This window comes from Oncorhynchus tshawytscha, linkage group LG23 (genome assembly GCF_018296145.1).
Source record: "Oncorhynchus tshawytscha isolate Ot180627B linkage group LG23, Otsh_v2.0, whole genome shotgun sequence".
Lineage (NCBI taxonomy): Eukaryota > Metazoa > Chordata > Actinopteri > Salmoniformes > Salmonidae > Oncorhynchus > Oncorhynchus tshawytscha.
The window spans coordinates 10,107,204-10,129,761 of record NC_056451.1 but is presented as its reverse complement, the minus strand read 5'-3'; the positions used below and the strand labels follow the sequence as shown (position 1 = coordinate 10,129,761).

Below are 22,558 nucleotides of genomic sequence, written 5' to 3'. Positions count from 1 at the left end.
AGAAGAAAATACGTCTTCTGTAATGGCCCAGTCAGAGTCCAGACCTTAACTCAATTGAGATGCTGTGGCAAGAGAGCGGTTCACACCAGACATCCCAAGAATATTGTTCAACTGATACAGTTTTGTAAAGAGGAATGGTCCAAAATTCCTCCTGACCGTTGTGCAGGTCTGATCCGCAACCACAGAAAATGTTTGGTTGAGGTTATTGCTGCAAAAAGGAGGATCAACCAGTTGTTAAATCCAAGGGTTCACATACTTTTTACACACTGCACTGTGAATGTTTACACTGTGTGTTCAATAAAGACATACAGTAGCAACGTATAATTGTTTGTGTGTTATTAGTATAAGCAGACTGTGTTTGTCTATTGTTGTGACTTAGATAAAGATCAGATCAAATTTTATGGCAAATTTATGCAGAAATCCAGGTAATTCTAAAGGATTCACATGCCTTTTCTTGCCACTGTATTTAGTAGTCTTACGGCTTGGGGGTAGAAGCTGTTCAGGGTCCTCCTCTCCACCCTCTCAGGGCTGGGCATCTCAGGCTCTGCACACTTTTTAATTGCGGGACTCTCCTACCATTTGACGTGGAGGGGATCTGTGACTGCACCATGTAGTCTCACTACTGGTGTCCTCCAGGGCTCGGTTCTAGGCCCTATCCTCTTCTCTCTATACACCAAGTCACTCGACTCTGTCATATCCTCACATAGTCTCTCCTATCATTTCTATGCGGATGACACGACTATCTTTCTCCGTCCCACCTTCTGACACCCAGGTGGCGAATGTCACGACTTCCGCCGAAGTCGGTCCCTCTCCTTGTTGGGGCGGCGTTCGACGTCACCGGCCTTCTGGCCAACGCCGATCCACTTTTCATTTTCCATATGTTTTGTCTATGTCTTACACAGCTGGTTTCACTTCCCCAATTACCTGTTTATTATTTAACCCTCTGTTCCCCATGTTTGATTGTGAGTGATTGTTTGTTGTATTGTGGTCCGTATTGTGGGCTTGGATTTATCTTGTATTTTGATGACTTTGAGTAAAGTTACTTTCATTTGCTCATCTCTGCTGTCCTGCGCCTGACTCCTCTGCACCAGCTACACATAGACCCTTACAGCGACACTCATCTCTGCGTGCCTGGCAGATATCTCAGCTTGGATGTCAACCCACCACCTCAAGCTCTGTCCTCCAGGGTAAGGCCTGCCCGCTCCAAGACTTCTGTGTCCCCCTCCTAGAGTTCAAAGATCCTTGGCGTGACCTAGGACAACACCCTGTCCTTCTCTGCAAACATCAAAGCAGTGATACACTCCTGCAGGATCATGCTCAACAACATCCGTTGAGTATGATCCTACCTCACACAGGAAGCGGCGCAGGTCCTAATCCAGGTACTTGTCATCTCCCGTCTGGACTACTGCAACTCGCTGTTGGCTGGGCTCCCCGCTTTTACCACGAAACCCCTGAAATTTATTCAGAACGCTGCAGCCCAACTCGTGTTCAACCTTCTCAAGTCCACCATGACACCTTGCTCCTCTGCACACCCCACTGGCTTCCAGTTGAAGCTCGTATCCACTAAAAGACCATGGTACTTGCCTACGGAGCAGCCAAGAGGAACTGCCCCTCCCTACCTTCAGGCTATGCTCAACTCCTACACCCCAACCCGAGTACTCCATTCTTGCCACCTCTAGTCTCTTGGCCCTCCCACCCATACGGGAGGGCAGCTCCCGCTCACCCCAGTCCAAGCTCATCTCTGTGCTGGCACCAGAATGGTGGAACCAGCTTCATCTTGAAGATAGGATAGCCCATCTTCCGAAACATCTGAAACCTTACCTATTCGAAAAGTTTCTTAAATAATCCCACAGCACACCCCCTCCTCACCCCCCCAACACAAAAAGCCCTTTGTGAACTAACACTTGCACTTGACTTTCTTCCCCCTTACTAGCTCTGACTTCTTTGATAGGTACTTAATTGAGGAAAAAATGTACTATGTGATATGTGGTTGTCCCACCCAGCTATTTTAAGATGAATGTACTAACTGTAAGTCGCTCTGGATATGAGCGTTGGCTAAATTATTAAAATGCAAATGTAAAATGTTCCAGACTTAACTGCTTGCCGTGCGGTAGCAGAGAGAACAGTATATGACTTTAGTGGCTGGAGTCTTTGACAATTCTTTGGGCCTTCTCCTGACACCGCCTGGTATAGAGGTCCTGGATGGCAGGGAGCTCAGCCCCAGTGACACACAGGGCTGTACTCACCACCCTCTATAGTGCCTTGTGGTCGGATGCATTGCAGTTGACGTACCAAGCGGTGATGCAGCCAATCAAGATTATCTCAATGGTGCAGCTGTATAACTTTTTGAGGATCTGAGAGCCCATACCAAATCTTTTCAGCCTCTTGTAGTGCCCTCTTCACAAATGTGTGGGTGTGTGTGGATCATGTTAATTCCTTAGTGACGTGGACGCAGAGGAACTTGAAGCTCTTGACCCGCTGAACTACAGCCCCATCGATGTGGATGGGCGAGTGCTCGCCCCTCCTTTTCCCGTAGTCCACGATCAGCTCCTTTGTCTTGCTGATGTTGAAGGAGAGGTTGTTGTCCTGGCACCACACTACCAGGTCTCTGATCTTGTCCCTACAGGCTGCTTCATTGTCGTCGGTGATCAGTCCTACCACCGTTGTGTCATCAGCAAACTTGATGATGGTGTTGGAGTCAAAAATATTAGCGTCATAGCTCTTATTGCAGGACTTTGACCATGGCAAATCCCCTCCCCAGCCAATCTATTGTGCGTATTGAACATTCATATTGAAAGGTATAGTCTTACCTATGAAGTGTGCACCCATGAAATGGAGAGGTGATTTGCCACAGTCGAAGTCCTGCGAGAGCTATGAGGCTAATATTTGCCAACTCTACACAGTTTTGTTCTGCGGGTGTCACTGTGTAGGCAGATACCCCATTTCATAGGTGCACACCATAGGTAAGGCTGTACAGTGCATATACACTACATGGCCGAAGGAATTTGGACACCCTTTCAAATGAGTGGATTTGTCATGCCCTGACCTCAGAGATCCCTGTTTCTTCTCTATATTTTGGTTAGGTCAGGGTGTGACTAGAGTGGGTACTCTAGTTTTTGTATATCTATGTTTTCTTTTTTGGCCTAATATGGTTCCCAATCAGAGGCAGCTGCCTATCATTGTCTCTGATAGGGGATCATACTTAGGCAGCCCTTTTTCCCACCTTCAGTTGTGGGATCTTGTTTTTGTTAGTTGCTGTGTTAGCGCTACAAAGCTTTATGTTTGTTGTATTGTTTTTTTTGGTGTTCATTTAATAAATTCAAAATGTACGCCTACCACGCTGCACCTTGGTCTCATTTGAACGACGGACGTAACAGGATTTGGCTATTTCAGCCACACCCATTGCTGCCAGGTGTATAAAATCGAGTACTCAGCCATGCAGTCTCCATAGACAAACAATGGCAGTAGAATGGCCCATACTGAAGAGCTCAGTGACTTTCCACGTGGCACCATCACAGGATGACACCTTTCCAACAAGTCAGTTTGTCCAATTTCTGCCCTGCTAGAGCTGCCCCGGTCAACTGTAGGTGATGTTATTGTGAAGTGGTTCCGCCCTGCTAGAGCTGCCTGGTCAACTGTAGGTGATGTTATTGTGAAGTGGAAACGTCTAGGAGCAACAATGGCTCTGTCACAAAGTTGTAGGCCACACAAACTCACAGAATGGGGCCGCTGAGTGCAGAAGCGCATAGAACGTAAAAATCGTCTGGCCTCACTACCTACCGAGTTCCAAACTGTATCGCCGAACAGCCGTGCACACAAGCCTAAGATCACCATGCGTAATGCCACACGTCGGCTGGAGTGGTGTAAAGCTTGCCACCACTGGACTCTGGAGCAGTGGAAATGCGTTCCCTGGAATGATGAATCATGCTTCACTATGAATCTGGGTTTGGCTGATGCCCACTTTCGTCCTTTGGAATTGTCCATCTGTAGCAGCAAAAGGGGGACCAACTCCATATTAATGCCCATGATCTTGGAATGAGATGTCGCAACAGACAGGTGTCCACATACTTTTGTATATATGTGTGTGTATGTATGCCCCCAATGCAATACTTTTATAATCCAACCTTTTATTAGCATTAGCTAGTTCAAATATGTCACGAAGACCACTATTTGTATCCGTTTGCGTCACTTTCAATGGGGGACTTTTATTTGAAAGCCGAAACGCAAGTTCCACAATTGTTGTTAATCGACATTGTGGCAAGCTTCACATAGGTCCCGTCCTCTCCGTATCCTTTCTCTCGACTGACTAACATCTGCTGTCGTATCTCTGTCCATCAGTGGGGGCGACGTGGAGAGAAACCTTGAGGCGTCATTGTTCGAAGAACTTCGTTTCAACCCTAGTTCCCATTGTCCACTAAGTGAAGAGGATGGTGCTTGCTCGCTGCTGCTTTCCCGCGTCGGTAAAGATGAACGTCGCGCTGCTTGCCTGCTTGGTTGCGCTTGTGGGCATCTGCTTAGCGCGCTCGGACGCTCCGCGAGGGGTGGCGGTGCCCTTTGTTTTTGACCTCAAAGCGACTTGCGACCCTCGGTGCCAACATGCTGGCATCTGCATCCGAAACAACACCTGCTTCTGTTCTCGCGGCTATGAGGGAGAGACCTGCCAGTATGGTGATGTTACAACTTTATATTTACCTACAAAGGAGACGGTAAACAAAATAGCCAAACTAGAAAAGAAAAGTGATGCATTGGAGAATATATGAAATATGTATATCATATATTTTTTTCATCACAACATGTGATGCAAAAGTTGCATGACTTACTGGGTGAGTGCTGATGAATATATTGTCTGTTGTTTTGAACAGCTAACTGCTATCCCAAATGTAAGAATGGAGGAGAGTGCCTTCGCCCTGGAAAATGCAGATGTCCTTCTGGATTTGGAGGAAAATATTGTCATAAAGGTACTTATCTAATTCTGTTAACCTTTTAGATATACAGTATGTTGGTTCTTGGTTAATGTTACACATCTGATTAAATATTGTAATCATATTTATTTATTGGTAACTACAGTAGGCTAGTACAAGTAACCTATTATGTTTTATTTAGAGAGACTGTGGTTTGAAAAGGGTAGGGAGTTAAGACTTGAACATGGACATGGCGAGGTAAATGGATGATTTGATTTTATGTCTGTCTTTTCCAGTGAAATGTGATAGTGGATGCTGGAACGGTGGCGACTGCATTGCTGTGAATGGAGTGGCCAAGTGCATCTGTCCCTCCAGCTGGACTGGCTCCAAATGCCAAGAGGGTTTGTTTACCTCCTAATTAGCCTAATCCACACAGAGGTGAAACCAGCAGTGAGACTGGTTGCTCAGCTGGCCTATTAATCAACAGTAGCATATTAATCCTCTCCGGAACCCTCTGACAACTCCATTGAAATGCTAAGATACCTTCACACCTACTAAAACAATGAAGAATAGTTGTTTCAATTACGATTGAATGGGACAAAGAAAATGCTTCACATGGCCAAATGTATAATGATAATTTATTGGTTCCCAGAATATTGAGAATGCGATGTTTCCCCAGCGATCTGTCCCCAGGGGTGCAGGAACGGGGGCAGCTGTATGGCCCCAGGAATCTGCAGCTGTCCAGAGGGCTGGCTGGGTGGAGCCTGCCACACTGGTGAGTGAGATCTTAAGATGAATGCACTAACTGTAAGTCGCTCTGGATACGAACATCTGCTAAATTACTAAATGTAATGTAAAACGTGAGAATCATACACACTTTACACTCATATTTGGCACACAACCAACTATACACATTTTCAGACATGCACTTCCTTAATCTAACCCCAACAGACACACAAACACGGTAATTATGCACACACTTGCAGACACACTTACACAGATACAGGCAACAGGCCAAATACATGTATAACCCATAACTGGAGCCTAATCACTGATCTGTTCTGGATGTGTGTTAAGAGTGTTAATTTTTAACACACTTGGGTCAAACAATAGATAGCAGAGAAGTTAATCAGGCTAAATAATAAAAATATACATCCTTTATCCTGAAAGAATCTACTGAGTGAGAAACCTGTCAATATGAGATACCTGTTGAAAATTACTGTTTTGAGATATTCTGAGAGCTGTCATTCCTCAGATGTGAAGAGGCCACCAGAAAAAATAATGAGCCCTCCTTCCTCTCTTAATGTAACATCTCTTTTTCTCATTCCCTCCGTCTCACTTCCCTCTCTCTATCTTGCAGCTGTGTGTCACCGGCCATGTCTGAATGGAGGCAAGTGTTTGTCTCCTGATTCGTGCCGCTGTCGCCCTCCTTACTCTGGACCACACTGTGAGGAGAGGAAGGTGTTTTAACCCTTTAGGGGTCAGAGGTCAAAGAGGACCAGTCAGAGGCCATGTAGAACCGTATTCATTCCAAATGTGGTGCTTTAGATATCGTCTCTCTGCCTTTTGTAAAAATGTTTTTTTTTTTAAATAAAAAACCACAGATTTTTGTGTTAACAATAACATTTAACTGTTAACTCAATATCTAGTATACAATTTTGGGTTTGACCTATATTATGAATAAAATGTGGCTAAAAGGTTTGTTATTTTCTTTTGAAATAATTTCTTATCATGCAGTCAGATGATTTACAGTAAAACAACACTTAGCGAACTGCTTTTACTAACAATATACTATAGCCAATTAATAGTATAACTAAACTGTTACAAAAGTGTTCGTCCATCCCTTACTGAATTGCATTTCAAGCATTCAACGTGTTACTTAAAGCAAATGACACTAACTTTTTTATTTTGTTTCCATATGCGTGGTTTACAACAACGCGGTGTAAATGTTAAAATAACACATGTTTTGACCTATGTACAGTATAATGTACAAAAGTGATCAAGTAGATCTGAATTGATTACTTACAACAGATCTCGTCAACAGTTACAAAACAATTGCAGACAAGTGGCCCTAAAAATCAAATAAGCTAATAACATTTCCAAGGGCAGGTGTGATGTATAAAGAAGAATAGTGTTATTTCTCAATACATATTAAGTACTGTATGAAACAGTGCACAACAGCTTAGGCAACAAAAAACAAACACTTTCTGTACCACAATAAACCCGAGATGAAAACTTTGGCCAAATCAATAACAAGGAACAACAAATCAAAAAGAAAAGTGAGTATTAATATCTTATAGAGCCAGATTGTTCTTCAATAAACCATCAACTCGTTTTTCATCTGATCCTCTTCTCTTACTCCAACATAATACTGTGTGCAGTAACACTTTCTTTTATAAAAGCCTTGGATATGGACTATAAAACACATTTGTATGCATTAAAATACATGACTTAATGTCTCTGTTAGATTACATAGTTTGGCTGCGTTTACATAGGCAGTACATTTCTGATCTTTTGCCCAATTATTGTTAAACGAGCTGATCTGATTGGTCAAAAGACCTATTAGTGGAAAAAGATCAGACTTGGGCTGCCTGTGTAAATGTAGCTTTTGAGACATCAACACGATTGGCATAAACATTTCTGAATGGATATGCAGTGTTTAAGACAGTATTATGCATTGTTTATGAATATGTTATGCATTTCTTATGCAAGGGCTTTACATCAATGTGCTACCTTGAGCATTGAGGTAGTAACAAAACAGGGACAATTAGATACGTGCAATATATCCGCCCCCTCTGTTAATGTACAAAGATACACACACACACACATACAGGCACACACACTTTATGATCACACACTGCCTAATAAGGACTCTCCACTTGCGCTGTGTATTTTGTAAAACTTCAGCATCTTCAGTCATTTCCCTTATGCAAGAGCAGCCTACAAAAGAGCAGAGATTTTACAGTACATCATCTCCCAACAATTTTTTAATAAAAAAAAAAACTGTTAATAAACACCCAAACTGTGGCCCAATTACTCACCTTTAACCCACAGGTGACGCCAGTGTACCCGTTGCGGCAGTGGCAGAAGTTGGGCAGGACACACCTTCCCCCGTTGAGGCATCTCTGCTTACAGATGGCTGTCCGTCAGGCAGAAGGAGGAAATAGTATAGAACCCAATATAAGTACAGGATAAAAGTATATAGCTATGTATTGAAACTTGGCAACAATATATCATATTGAATGTGAGAAGGACTCACCAGAATGACACTGTAGGCCTTCCCATCCTGTGGAACAGTGGCAGGTGTTGGGTCCTACACACTCACCACCGTTCTTACACTTCTGCAGGCACACAGCTAAATACACACACACACACACACACACACACACACACACACACACACACACACACACACACAGAGTTGCTTAGCATTGTAAAGGCATCTTTACATGGTGACAGGTTCAGGTTAACAGTGGTTGTACATTATGTTGTCACTCACTAATGTTACACCTCTTCCCCCTCCACCCAGAGGCACAGGAGCAGGAGTTGGGCCCCACACACTTCCCCTTGTTCATGCACATGGGGTCGCACACACCTGAAAGACACAATGCAACATGCATTTTTGGCTCAACTAACATAACTGCATGTACATACTAGCTTGCTACAGGATTATTACAATTAGGTCCTTTCACATGTATTTACGTTGGTATAGGGCCTATAACCATTTAATACTACATGGATAGACAGTGATGTGGGGTGTTTGGTCGTGTTGGGTGGCAGTGGCTCTTACTCTTCTGACACCGCTTCCCTGTGTAGCCCTCGGGGCAGGAGCACACGTTGTTCCTCATACACTGACCTCCATTCTTACAGGGAGGGCTGCAGACAGCTGGAGGGCAAGGCACACAGTGACATAGCTACAGTTATACCTCACTAAACCACAGTACCACCATGCAATAGACTTCTGTGCAAAATGACGGATCAATCACTAATAGGGGAACAGTAGAATGTGTCATAATCAATTGAGGTTATTGATTGTCAGTGTGACACCTATTCTTACCAATCTGACATTGGGAGCCATAGAAGCCACCGGGACAGGCGCAGATGTTGGGTTTGATACAAGTCCCACCATTCAAACACACTGGATTGCAGACAGCTGGAGGTGAAGACAATGGAATATTTAGCCCACAGCCAAAGACACTGTTGTCGAAAAGAGATATATTCGTCATGGGCTTCTAAGTAGAAACATGTGGTGTTGATTGGAGTTACCTGAGTTACATGTTGGTCCGTACCAGCCAGACTTGCACTTACACACATCGGGAGAAATACACTCCCCTCCGTTTTCACAGTGCCTGTTGCACACCACTGAACAGAGACACGCATAGACACAGTTACACATGACAACTCCTAACCCCTATACACACATTCCATTTTTTTAGGAAGCAGACTGGTTTAGATAATTGTAGGGAAACATGATATATGCCAGAAAGGGTCAAATGGATTGAATTATCTCTCACTGATTTCACATCTTGGTCCCACGTAACCGTAAGGACAGGTGCAGAGATTCCTGACCAGACAGGTTCCTCCATGCTGGCAAGATGGCTCACAGTTAGCTACAAACACAGCAACCAAGGGGTGTACAGAGCATCCAGTAAGAAAAGGACAATATATACAATATTTAACATGGAGAACATATAGCCTGTACCCAGATCTGTTTGTGCTATCTTACCAACTCATATTACGTCATTGTCAAGCCACACAATGAGTGACAATGAGTTGGCAAGTTAGCACAAACAGATTTGGGGCCAGGATATAGAGTACATAGTTCGAGTTCAAATATGTGTGGGATGATATGTTTACCTTCCTCACATGTTGGTCCGCTGTAGCCCACGGGACAGACACACACATCTGGCCTGCCACACTTCCCTTGGTTTTTGCAGTCCGGTCGGCAGACAGCTGAGAAGGTAGAAGGTTAATAGAATTTACAACTTCTATGTGTAACTGAAAACAACTTATTCTGATTTACAGACATTTTTGCAGAAGTTACTTTGTAACTCTCATAAAGAGCAATAAGAATAGAAACTCAGCTGTCTCCTCCAACCCTGACTGTTGTTCCCACCTATGTGGCAGTTATATCCGGTATAGCCTTCTTTACAAGTGCAGGTATTGGGTAGAGAGCACTCCATATTCCTTCCACATGGATACCGGCACACAGCTGGAAAACACCACAAACAGTTTCATGGGAACCTACAGTATACAGTGGCTTGCGAAATTATTCACCCCACTTGGCATTTTCCTATTTTGTTGCCTTACAACCTGGAGTTAAAATAGATTTGGGAGGGGTTGTATCATTTGATTTACACAACATGCCTACCACTTTGAAGATGTAAAATATATTTTATTGTGAAACAAACAAGAAATAAGACAAGAAAACTGAAAACTTGAGCGTCCATAACTATTCACCCCCCCAAAGTCAATACTTTGTAGAGCCACCTTTGGCAGCAATTACAGCTGGGGTATGTCTCTATAAGCTTGGCACATCTAGCACATCTGGCCACTGGGATTTTTGCCCATTCTTCAAGGCAAAACTGCTCCAGCTTCTTCCAAGTTGGATTTGTTCCGCTGGTGTACAGAAATCTTCAAGTCATCCCACAGATTCTCAATTGGATTGAGGTCTGGGCTTTGACTAGGCCATTCCAAGACACTTAAATGTTTCCCCTTAAACCACTCGAGTGTTGCTTTAGCAGTATGCTTAGGGTCATTGTCCTGCTGGAAGGTGAACCTCCGTCCCAGTCTCAAATCTCTGGAAGACTGAAACAGGTTTCCCTCAAGAATTTTCCTGTATTTAGTGCCATCCATCATTCCTTCAATTCTGACCAGTTTCCCAGTCCCTGCCGATGAAAAACATACCCACAGCATGATGCTACCACCACCATGCTTCACTGTGGGAATGGTGTTCTCGGGGTAATGAGAGGTGTTGGGTTTGCACCAGACATAGTGTTTTCCTTGATGGCCATCTGAACAGAATACCTTTAGCATATGTTTGGGGAGTCTACCACATGCCTTTTGGTGAACACCAAATGTGTTTGCTTATTTTTTTCTTTAAGCAATGTTTTTTTTCTGGCCACTCTTCCATAAAGCCCAGTACTGTGGAGTGTACGGCAGATACGCCAATCTCCGCTGTGGTTGCAGCTGCTTCGGGGTTATCTTTGGTCTCTTTGTTGCCTCTCTGATTAATGCCCTCCTTGCCTGGTCTGTGAGTTTTGGTGGGCGGCCCTCTATTGGCAGGTTTGTTGTGGTGCCATATTCTTTACATTTTTGAATAATGGATTTAATGGTGTTCCGTGGAATGTTCAAAGTTTCTGATTTTATTTTTTATAACTCAACCCTGATCTGTACTTCTCCTCAACTTTGTCCCTGACGTGTTTGGAGAGCTCCTTGGTCTTGGTGCCGCTTGCTTGGTGGTGCCCCTTGCTTAGTGGTGTTGCAGACTCTGGGGCCGTTCAGAACAGGTATACACAGTTGAAGTCGGACATTTACATACACTTAGGTTGGAGTCATTAAAACTCGTTTTTCAACCACTCCACACATTTCTTGTTAACAAACTTTAGTTTTGGCAAGTCGGTTAGGACATCTACTTTGTGCATGACACAAGTAATTTGTCCAACAATTGTTTACAGACAGATTATTTCACATAATTCACTGTATCACAATTCCAGTGGGTCAGAAGTTTACATACACTAAGTTGACTGTGCCTTTAAACAGCTTGGAAAATTCCTGAAAATTATGCCATGGCTTTAGAAGCTTCTGATAGGCTAATTGACATAATTTGAGTCAATTGGAGGTGTGCCTGTGGATGTATTTCAAGGCCTACCTTCAAACTCAGTGCCTCTTTGCTTGACATCATGGGAAAATCAAAAGAAATCAGCCAAGACCTCAGAAAACAATTTGTAGACCTCCACAAGTCTGGTTCATCCTTGGGAGCAATTTCCAAACGCCTGAAGGTACCATGTTCATCTGTACAAACAATAGTACACAAGTATAAACACCATGGGACCATGCAGCTGTCATACCGCTCAGGAAGGAGACGCGTTCTGTCTCCTAGAGACTTTGTACTTTGGTGTGAAAAGTGCAAATCAATCCCAGAACAACAGCAAAGGACCTTGTGAAGATGCTGGAAGAAACAGGTACAAAAGTATATATATCCACAGTAAAACGAGTCCTATATCGACATAACCTGAATCGGCCGCTCAGAAAGGAAGAAGCCACTGCTCCAAAACCGCCATAAAAAAGCCAGACTACGGTTTGCCACTGCACATGGGGACAAAGATTGTACTTTTTGGAGAAATGTCCTCTGGTCTGATGAAACAAAATAGAACTGTTTGGCCATAATGACCATTGTAATGTTTGTAGGAAAAAGGTGGAGGCTTGCAAGCTGAAGAACACCATCCCAACCATGAAGCACAGGGGTGGCAGCATCATGTTGTGGGGGTGCTTTGCTGCAGGAGGGACTGGTGCACTTCACAAAATAGATGGAATCATGAGGTAGGAAAATGATGTGGATATATTGAAGCAACATCTCAAGACATCAGTTAAAGCTTGGTCACAAATGGGTCTTCCAAATGGACAATGACCACAAGAAAACTTCCAATGTTGTGGCAAAATGGCTTAAGGACAACAAAGTCAAGGTATTGGAGTGGTCATCACAAAGCCCTGACATCAATCCTATAGAAAATTTGTGGAGAGAACTTAAAAAGCGTGTGCGAGCATGGAGGCCTACAAACCTGACTCATTTACACTAGCTCTGTCAGGAGGAATGGGCCAAAATTCACCCAACCTATTGTGGGAAGCTTGTGGAAGGCTACCCAAAACGTTTGACCCAAGTTAAACAATTTAGAGGCAATGCAACAAAATACTAATTGACCGCATGTATACTTCTGACCCACTCGGAATGTGACGAAAGAAATAAAAGCTGAAATAAATCATTCTCTTTACTATTATTCTGACATTTCACATTCTTAAAATACAGTGGTGATCCTAACTGACCTAAGACAGGTTTTTTTAAAACTTGGATTAAATGTCAGGAATAGTGAAAAACTGACTTTAAATGTGTTTGGCTTAGGTGTATGTAAACTTCCGACATCAACTGTATTTACTGAGATCATGTGACATATCATGTGACACTTAGATTACACACACGTGGACTTTATTTAACTAATTATGTGACTTCTGAAGGTAATTGGTTGCACCAGATCTAATTTAGGGTCTTCATAGCAAAGGGGGTGAATACATACACGCACCACTTTTCCATTTTTTATTTTGTATAATTTTTTGAAACATGTTATTTTCTTCATTTCACTTCACCAATTTGGACTATTTTGTGTTTGTCCATTACATGAAATCCATATAAAAATCCATTTAAATTACAGGTTGTAATGCAACAAAATAGGAAAAACGCCAAGGAGGATGAATACTTTTGCAAGGCACTGTACTTCCATGTAAGGATTTGAATGTTAAAAAGATATGAAAAAAGAACAAAGACCATATGAATGAAAAACAGACAACAAGAGTGCTAACCGCTAACCTTTGCAGGTGACCCCATCTCCAGTGTAACCATACGGGCAGCGGCCACACTTGAAGGAGCCTGAGACAGTGGGCTCGCAGGGCACACCGGAGAAGCAGGGAGAGTCTGCACAGGTCACTATGGAAGACGATGACCCCCACCTCACCCTGTGGCTGAGGTCAGGAGTCAGTTCCACCTTGCTGCTCTGACCTTGGTTGTGATTGGTGGGGGTGGAGACTCTGGTGATAGTTTGGTCCTGGGGGCTAATAGATGTCTTTCTGTCCACGGAGAAGACTCTCTTGCTACCCAATGAGGGCCCCTCAGTTTTTCTCCTGTTCTGGGAGAAGGAGGTGGAGGAAGAAGAGGAGGAGGTGGTGCCAGTGATTTCCCTACTGGAGTCTTCCGTCACTTGAGGACGTCCATCTTCTCTGTTGGTGGTAACTGGCCTCTGTCCTGTAAAACACTGGAAGTTAGAAATTAAATGGGATTTGTATAAGACCTATTATAACTCAATCACCTATATCAACTAACCCTGAAGACCTAGCTAAATAATACTGGCATAACAGTTAGCTTTACTAGGAGCCAGCTATGATCCAGCTATAAAACTATGAAAAAAGCCCATATAAGACCAGATATTTAATAACCTTATAATAAACACCCAAACACACGAACCCTGTGAATCATCAGCTAAGTGATCAGGTGACCCTTCTCACCTGTTGTGGTGCTTCTACTACAGGTGTGTCCATTGCCATGGAGCCCAGGTGGACAGGGTCCACAGATGTACCCTACGGACACGTGTGTGCTCTCAAAGCACTGCACCCCTGGGTAGCATGGTTGTCTGGAGCAGGGGGCCTGGCTTGATGGTTTAACCGTGCCAGAACCCTGGTGACCTCCTGTGGGTACAGCGGGTATAGGCACGGTCACTCTATGAATAGGCTCAAAGTCATCATCCTTACCACTGGACGGCTCCGATTTAACCACAGAAGAAGAGGAGGTAGAATATAATTATTCACAGTCAATAGAAATATATTGATAAAATAATGAGGGGTGGGGGTGGGGGTGAGAGGATAGGGGTAGAGAAAGAGAGATACAGAGGGAGGGATAGAAACAGAGACAGGGAGAGGGGGAGAGTGGGACCCACTGCAACTCTTCCCGTCCCCAGTGTAACCCTCTGGACAGAAGCCACAGGTGAATGAGCCTAGTGTGTTTTTGCAGCCCACCCCAGGGAAGCATGGCTCTGCGGCACATTCATCCACATCCTCTCTACAGGTATGACCTGGAACACAAAAACAACATGAATGAAAACTCAGCCTTCCACACACACAGATTGTAATCTACTAACAAAACATCAAAATCTAAATTCACTGAACCAGATAAGGAAATCTGGCAATGCTTGTATCCAGACACTAAAAGAGTGGCCATAAGGAGTATGGTTCATAGGATGTCAAAGCACAGCTTCCTAACTGAATGATTCAAAGTAAGTTCTCAGAGTCATAAAAGCATCCGAGACCCACAAATGAGCTGCAGTATTAGCATGGAAAGCATGTACAATGTACAGTGTGTGTTGTAATTCTATTTCTGTCATGTACAATACCGGTCATTCCGGGGGGACAGATGCAGGAGAAAGAGTTGGGTCCGTCTATACACTTGACCAGACGACAGGGGTTGGGTTTACAGTCGTCTATGTCCTCCTCACACCTGTCCCCTGTGAAGCCTGCGGGACAGACACATAGGTACTCCCCGCTGCCAGAGAGGAGGTTGATGTTTGTAACACAGGAAGCTCCGTTCAGACAGCCACAGGGCCGCAGAGAGATCTGCACACACACAAAGGAGCGGGAAGTGTTAGTAGAGCTTGAGTTTAATTCACAAATACTTTGAAATGGACATATAAGCATGAGGAAGAATGATTGACAATCCGTGAGTAATTAGTGCATTTTAGTTTTGAATGTCTTGCTAACAGACATACCAAAGCAACAGACGCAGAAAGACTAGTGCAGCGGCAGGCTGGGCAATAAGGACTGTACATCTAGAGCTCCCTCTCGCGGTAGACAGAAAAGCTGACAATCAAGAGAAATCTCTAGGAATCCCCATTCACAGAGTTAACAGAATCAAGTCAAGGAATTCGCATTCCCAAGTTTCTTATTTTGGGGAACATCCTTATTCAACAGACTTCTCGTCTTTTGAAACCTACCTGTACAGAGGCAAGCGTCTCAGCACTACAATCGTCTTTGATAGTGAACTGAATCGTCTGCGTGGAGGAGGCGGCAGCAGTGTCAGTAGCCTTCCAGATGAGCAGGCCAGTGGGGGAGAGGGAGGTGTCACTGGGGCCTGACTCCAGAGTGAACAGCACCACAGAGCCTTCTGGGTCCTGAGCCTGCAGCTGGTACACAAAGTTCTCTCCCTGGAACGTCTGCAGACGCCCCTGGGCTGACTGAAACACTGGTGGCTCATTCTCTTCCAGGAGCAGAATAGTCATATTTAGTAATAACGTTAATCATTTCATCCTTAAAGTCCATGCCATTATCTGAGGTACAAAATATACAATCATTTTCCCTTTATTTCAACTTGTTTATGGATATGTTTATCTATCTTTGTAAATGGTTCTATTCCTAATTTGAACCAGTTGTATTAATTTCTATAATTTACTCTGATTGATCTGGAGTGATTTGGCCTCATTTTGTATAAACACTCAAATCAAAACACAGCACAAAGAACACATTGAGTCAACCACAATTACAGTACCCAGAGGCCTGATGTTACTATAATGAGTCTGATCCCAATAATACCTTGTTGTCTATAGCCTGACCAACACTGAGCTGTAGACATATTGCAGAGACCATGCATCCATATGTGTTCTCTGTGACTGTGTGCTGTCGTCAGTAGTGGGTGGCAGCAAATACCTTTCAGTTTGCGTGGTATGAATGTGTATAGAGATGCTGTTGTATAATGTAAACAGCAGTTGTAGAGTAAAAGTACGTTATAGGTAAGAGGACATTGTACTTACTCTCAGCGATGGACCATGTGTATTTGGAGGAGTCTGGTCGGCATATCAGGCATGGGCTGCTGGGATTGAGGTCTCCTTCTCCATAACACACACTGTCAATGTTGCATGTTTTCTCCTGGGGATTGATACACAGTAACAAAATTGGCATTTATCCCTTTCCCTTTTAGAAAACATAAAAACATCTGTTCTTGCCATTGAAATAGGAACCAGGAACACTTTTCGGGCCAACAAGAGAACAAGGGCTGGCAATGTCTTACTGCATATACAAGCCAGTGAACCTTGACAATCACACTGTACATGTGGACTGGGCTAAAACACCTAATTGTTTCCTGTGTTAAGAGATGCCAGAGAGGTAATCAATCAGAGAATTGGCCACTTTTCATTTGGGTGATAAATGTTCTGTTTGAGTTCTTCAGAAGAAACTGGTTGGCACGCATAACAAGGAGGAGTGGTGCTCATATAGCACATGGGGATGTGTGAAACGTACTCGTCAGCATGAAGCGTCTCCACTTGCACCACATAGCTAGCTTTTTGTGTGGCGCCGACTGGTAAGACGCTTCGGGTGGAGGAGGACGTTTCACACATCTCCATGTGCTACACTCACAGTTCGTTTTAAGAGGGTACGGGCCCATGTGCTGTTTTTTCCTGGTGGGAAAGGGGCCTGACATTTTAGCTAGCCTGAACATCTGTTGAATGTCCCACAACATAATGTAGAGTATCTGTTGAATGTTAGTGCCTAAAAAAGAACACAAACTACGAAAAGCGGATTCATACATCGTCAGGCTGAAAACATGTTCTCAATCAACTTGGAAACACACAATGAACAAGGACATGAAAAAGAGGGAGAAAAGTTACCTTGTTACAAGTATTGAATCATTTAAAGTCAGATTCTAATCATTAAACAACACATTCTGATCATGCTACCAGAAACATTGATACCATTAAAACCCTGAGAAAAAGAGAGAAACCCACCCTGGAGGTACAGAGAACGTCAGCGTTGAGTGTGCAGTTCTGACAGGCTCCATCGAACAGGGTCAGGATCTTGGCGTTGCTGTAGCCGTAGCCGTCGTTGGACACCTGCCAAGACAACGTTAATGACTTATTATCAGTGACTACTGGTAATACACATTTACAGAAGCTACTACTATAAGTAAGGGTATCATCGTGAAAACATCAGGTTGCACCATCTTGAAAACATCTGGTAGGTGTGCAAACAAACCATATTACAACACTAGGCCAGAACCCTGCCCTGCTGCAAACCGTACTATTGTTTAGGGCTCTCTTACCCAGCTGTATTTTATGAGGGATTTGCCCATTGGTGGGTTGGGACCTTTTGAGTAACAGCTTAAGACTGGCTCCTGGTTAGAAACGGTAAAAACTTTATTGCGATGTGATGCATAGTGTTGTTCCACTGACTTTGATCTGCCAGCGTGCGAGGGGTCTGTTGGTGGCCGTATCCATGTCCAGGCCTGCAGTGGCTTGTCTGTACTCCAGGGGGAGCTGACACTCCAGACCTGACACATCCATGAAGGTAGCCAGGGTAAACTGAGGTTCGTCCAGGGTCCACTCACCATCTACAAACTGGACGCACGCAGACAGAGACAGGTGGGGACACTCGGCTCAGAAGTACTGTGCTACAGAAATTAATATCACAAATATGGAGGTGTGTGTGTGTGTACAGTGGGGCAAAAAAGTATTTAGTCAGCCACCAATTGTGCAAGTTCTCCTACTTAAAAAGATGAGAGAGGCCTGTAATTTTCATCATAGGTACACTTCATCTACGACAGACAAAATGAGAAAAAAAATCCAGAAAATCACATTGTAGGATTTTAAATTAATTTATTTGCAAATTATGGTGGAAAATAAGTATTTGGTCAATGACAAAAGTTTCTCAATACTTTGTTATATACTCTTTGTTGGCAATGACAGAGGTCAAACGTTTTCTGTAAGTCTTCACAAGGTTTTCACACACTGTTGCTGGTATTTTGGCCCATTCCTCCATGCAGATCTCCTCTAGAGCAGTGATGTTTTGGGGCTGTTGCTGGGCAACACGGACTTTCAACACCCTCCAAAGATTTTCTATGGGGTCGAGATCTGGAGACTGGATAGGCCACTCCAGGACCTTGAAATGCTTGAAAAGCCACTCCTTCGTTGCCCGGGCGGTGTGTTTGGGATCATTGTCATGCTGAAAGACCCAGCCACGTTTCATCTTCAATGCCCTTGCTGATGGAAGGAGGTTTTCACTCAAAATCTCACGATACATGGCCCCATTCATTCTTTCCTTTACACGGATCAGTCTTCCTGGTCCCTTTGCAGATAAACAGCCCCAAAGCATGATGTTTCCACCCCCATGCTTCACAGTAGGTGTGGTGTTCTTTGGATGCAACTCAGCATTCTTTGTCCTCCAAACATGACGAGTTGAGTTTTTACCAAAAAGTTATATTTTGGTTTCATCTGACCATATGACATTCTCCCAATCTTCTTCTGGGTCATCCAAATGCTCTCTAGCAAACTTCAGACGGGCCTGGACATGTACTGGCTTAAGCAGGGGGACACGTCTGGCACTGCAGGATTTGAGTCCCTGGCGGCGTAGTGTGTTATCAGTGGTCTTGTATGTCTTCCATTTCCTAATAATTGCTCCCAAAGTTGATTTCTTCAAACCAAGCTGCTTACCTATTGCAGATTCAGTCTTCCCAGCCTGGTGAAGGTCTACAATTTTGTTTCTGGTGTCCCTTGACAGCTCTTTGGTCTTGGCCATAGTGGAGTTTGGACTGTGACTGTTTGAGGTTGTGGACAGGTGTCTTTTATACTGATAACAAGTTCAAACAGGTGCCATTAATACAGGTAACGAGTGGAGGACAGAGGAGCCTCTTAAAGAAGAAGTTACAGGTCTGTGAGAGTCAGAAATCTTGCTTGTTTGTAGGTGACCAAATACTTATTTTCCACCATAATTTGCAAATAAATTCATTAAAAATCCTACAATGTGATTTCCTGGATTTTATTTCTCATTTTGACTGTCATAGTTGAAGTGTACCTATGATGAAAATTACAGGCCTCTCTCGTCTTTTTAAGTGGGAGAACTTGCACAATTGGTGGCTGACTAAATACTTTTTTGCCCCACTGTATATGTGTGTATTTCTGTGTGTGATGTAGTATGGTACCTTTTCCTTCAAAAATTCACACTTGAGTTCATAGGAGTCTTTGAAGCCTTGTCCAAAGACCTGTACAGTGGAGCAGTCACTCTGTCTGACATCACACAGTCCCTCGTTCTCCAGCTCTGTGATCTCTGGAGTCTGGTCTTCACCATCCCAAACGACACCAGAAACAGACAGAAATGAGAAGCAAAAAAAATGTCTGCAGGTTTTTTAAAAATTATTTCACTAGGATTAGTAAATCACTGTGATATGTCTTTGATGAACTATGAGCCAAACCCTGGTCTAGTGTTGACAATATGTATGATTGACTTAGAGTATAGATGTGTATTACAGATCTAACCCTCCCCCCTCTTCTTACCAGAGATAATGCTGCAGTCATAGGAGCCGAACCCGGGGAAGCACACACACCCCAACTTGGAGCACTGCCCATTCCCATTACATAGATTAGGACACTTGAGGAAGGACAGCATGTCCTGGTGCTCTTCCTCTCTCCCCCTCTCCTCCACTAGCCTCCTCTCACACTCGTTCTCAAGCAGAGGCAGAGTGGCGCCCACCCAGGCCTGGTCGTCCTTTAGCTGGAGGTCGCTGACACACATAGCCACCGCCTGGCTCACTATGGCCGGGCCTAAGAGCCGGCCGCAGCTCAGGGCCATGCTGGAGTTAGCCACCGCCCGCTGGCACTGCACCCTGGCCTGGAGCTGTGTTAGCCCAGACAGGGTGGGCCAGGCAGGGGGAGGGGAGGACTCGGGCCGGGCCGTCAGCTCGTGGTCCTCTGGGAAGAAGTAGGTGAAGCCCTCCAGGTCGGACTGGCTCAAGCTCTGGTAGGGCGTGTCGGGGAGGAACTGGTAGGACTGGCGCCTTCCACGGCTCCTCTGGTTGTTGGCTCCATTGCTGGAGCCTGTTAGGGTAGAGCCTCTCTCTACAGGCTGGGCGGCGGTGTCCTCGGCACGGCCGTGCTCTTTGGAGTTTCCTGAGGGGTGGTCATGGTGGCCTTTGAACAGCTCTACTGAGTTGATGTATTCGGCAGTGACATCCAGAGTGGGGATGATACTGTGGAGTCTCACGTTGCCATGGTGAGAACAGGAGGAGTCGGAGCCAGGGATTGGCTGAGACCTGGTTCGCGGGGACGTGGGATGGGACTCCTCTTCACAGTTACAGTACCTGCGAGGGCTTGGGGCGCTCTGATAGGACGGAATGGTGTCAAACAAGCTGCCACCAGGAGGGAGTCTGCCAGAAGAGAAATACATCCTTATCAGTTAGGATCTCGACGGAAACACATTCAACAAATAATGACGTAACACAACCACAGCTGAAAGAGCTCATGTAAAATGTTCAAAATGATTCATATCCATCGTTTAAAAGAACAGTCTCAGGTCCAGACATGGTTGGGACAAAAGCCCACTCCCGCTTTGCAGATCAAAAGAAACTGTATGGGCATAGGAATTACAATGAAAGCTGCAGTGCAATCACTGATAGGCTGGTTAGAACCATCACCACATATCTTCTTCAGATCTGCAAACTCCATAGCGTTAGGGGCTAGAGGTTGATTTGAGACTTGGCATCAGACTAACTTCCATTCAGAGATGAAGGCTGCTACGTCTTCGTTGTCCAGCGCTGCGCCACCTGCTGTGTGGAGGTCATTGTGGGTCTGTCCGTCATACGTCCCACACAGGCCCTGGGTTTGGCTCCAGTCTGAGCTGGGGGCCCTCAGGGTCAGACTCATGCCCCAGTCAGACACATCGGCACGCACAAATGCCCCAGACGAGAAGGTCATCTACAGCGCAGACAGAAAGGGGATTAGATCCTATTGTATTCTGTTGTATTTCATTTGATTTTGCTCTATTCTATTACAACTAAACAATTTTCTGCTTTCCAGTGCTTCGCTATATCACCACATCTGTATCATATCATAATTAGCATAAACAATTGAAAACCGACTTTGCACTGTAAGTTTACACTGCCTTTCTCAACACCCTATTGGCTAATGACTACTACCTGTGGGCGTGGGCTTCAACTCTGTGACCTTTTCTTTTTCCTGCCACCACCAACTCATCGGAAGACAACTTGAATTCAATTCAATTTTTTTACGTTAGACTTTATGTATTTATTCACTCACTGTGACTTTGCGTCCTTGGTAAGACTCAGTGATGCGGATGCCACTCTTGCCCACGTCCCTGTTCTTCACCGACAGGTGCGGCCTGGTGTCCCCCAGCTCTCCATTGCACATGTCGAAGGCTATGACGTCACCGCCGTGTCTCGCCACGAAGCCGCACGTGCACGAGGCGCCGTGGACAACGCTCCCGCACTCCCACTGGCGCACATGAACCTCGAATGGCTGCCTCGTGCTTTTGTACAACACAAACGTCCCGATCTGATAGTTGTCATACTGCCTGAAAGGAAATGCATGAAAAACATCACACTACAGTATCCGTTACGGTAATGTGTATCCTTGTGATTGTTGTCATATTTGCAGGCTAACATTGCCTTGACTGAATCTATCATTTATGCTGACTATAAAGGAGTGACTGAAGTACCTGCCATCAAACGTGATGATGTGAGGATCAGTGAAAGAGTAGCAGTATGCAGAGGGAACATCCGTCACTGTGATCTGAAAACACAGAGAAAATATCACATATCAGATATAATTTATTTCATTTTCACATTCAGCTATCTAGATGAGAAAATAAAGTGTATACAGTGCATGCTTATATGAGTGTGTTGGCAACTTACAGTTTGTGTATGGGCACTGTGGCAGTGAGCAAATGTACACTATACAGTGTATATAGCATCATAGCATATTCTGCATTGAGTGAGTTAAGTGTAACAATCTAGACTGGTCCCAGATCTGTGAACAACCTAGACTGGTCCCAGATCTGTTAACATAGGCTGGTTCCGGTGTCACGCCTACTCCTGCTTCCTCCCTCCGGTGCTCGACTTC

The 22,558-nt window shown here is 44.4% G+C and overlaps 2 protein-coding genes across 2 annotated transcripts in view; one reads left to right on the top strand and one right to left on the bottom strand.

Annotated features, from left to right (window-relative positions):
- Positions 1-4,246: 4,246 nt before the first annotated feature.
- On the top strand, positions 4,247-6,602 carry vwde (von Willebrand factor D and EGF domains). Its single transcript, XM_024385951.1, has 5 exons — positions 4,247-4,668; positions 4,863-4,958; positions 5,198-5,302; positions 5,581-5,676; positions 6,262-6,602. Exons 1-5 carry the CDS (start codon positions 4,428-4,430, stop codon positions 6,369-6,371), a joined length of 648 nt encoding a protein of 215 aa, XP_024241719.1. The 5' UTR covers positions 4,247-4,427; the 3' UTR covers positions 6,372-6,602.
- A 188-nt stretch (positions 6,603-6,790) lies between these two features.
- Positions 6,791-22,558, bottom strand: part of vwdel (von Willebrand factor D and EGF domains-like) — a 30,248-nt gene continuing 14,480 nt past the window's right edge. The window contains exons 9-31 of the mRNA XM_024385950.2: positions 22,155-22,228; positions 21,737-22,010; positions 21,192-21,394; positions 19,979-20,847; positions 19,627-19,763; positions 17,882-18,046; positions 17,438-17,542; positions 16,466-16,580; positions 15,653-15,915; positions 15,056-15,275; positions 14,603-14,737; positions 14,175-14,354; positions 13,483-13,914; positions 10,018-10,113; positions 9,759-9,854; positions 9,416-9,511; positions 9,168-9,263; positions 8,959-9,054; positions 8,692-8,787; positions 8,401-8,496; positions 8,161-8,256; positions 7,943-8,040; positions 6,791-7,841 (exon numbers count right to left, since the gene is read on the bottom strand). Of these exons, the coding sequence (XP_024241718.2) occupies positions 7,827-7,841; positions 7,943-8,040; positions 8,161-8,256; positions 8,401-8,496; positions 8,692-8,787; positions 8,959-9,054; positions 9,168-9,263; positions 9,416-9,511; positions 9,759-9,854; positions 10,018-10,113; positions 13,483-13,914; positions 14,175-14,354; positions 14,603-14,737; positions 15,056-15,275; positions 15,653-15,915; positions 16,466-16,580; positions 17,438-17,542; positions 17,882-18,046; positions 19,627-19,763; positions 19,979-20,847; positions 21,192-21,394; positions 21,737-22,010; positions 22,155-22,228 (4,053 nt within the window). The 3' untranslated portion in view covers positions 6,791-7,826. The remainder of the gene's footprint in view (positions 7,842-7,942; positions 8,041-8,160; positions 8,257-8,400; positions 8,497-8,691; positions 8,788-8,958; positions 9,055-9,167; positions 9,264-9,415; positions 9,512-9,758; positions 9,855-10,017; positions 10,114-13,482; positions 13,915-14,174; positions 14,355-14,602; positions 14,738-15,055; positions 15,276-15,652; positions 15,916-16,465; positions 16,581-17,437; positions 17,543-17,881; positions 18,047-19,626; positions 19,764-19,978; positions 20,848-21,191; positions 21,395-21,736; positions 22,011-22,154; positions 22,229-22,558) is intronic.

What these genes read in the sequence shown, in the direction of transcription:
- vwde (XM_024385951.1), top strand. Translation starts at nt 4,428, where the DNA reads ATGGTGCTTGCTCGCTGCTGCTTTCCCGCGTCGGTAAAGATGAACGTC. An exon ending in GGGAGAGACCTGCCAGTATG is followed by an intron (nt 4,669 to 4,862) that starts GTGATGTTACAA and finishes TGTTTTGAACAG; the next exon opens with CTAACTGCTATCCCAAATGT. An exon ending in GGGTGGAGCCTGCCACACTG is followed by an intron (nt 5,677 to 6,261) that starts GTGAGTGAGATC and finishes TCTATCTTGCAG; the next exon opens with CTGTGTGTCACCGGCCATGT.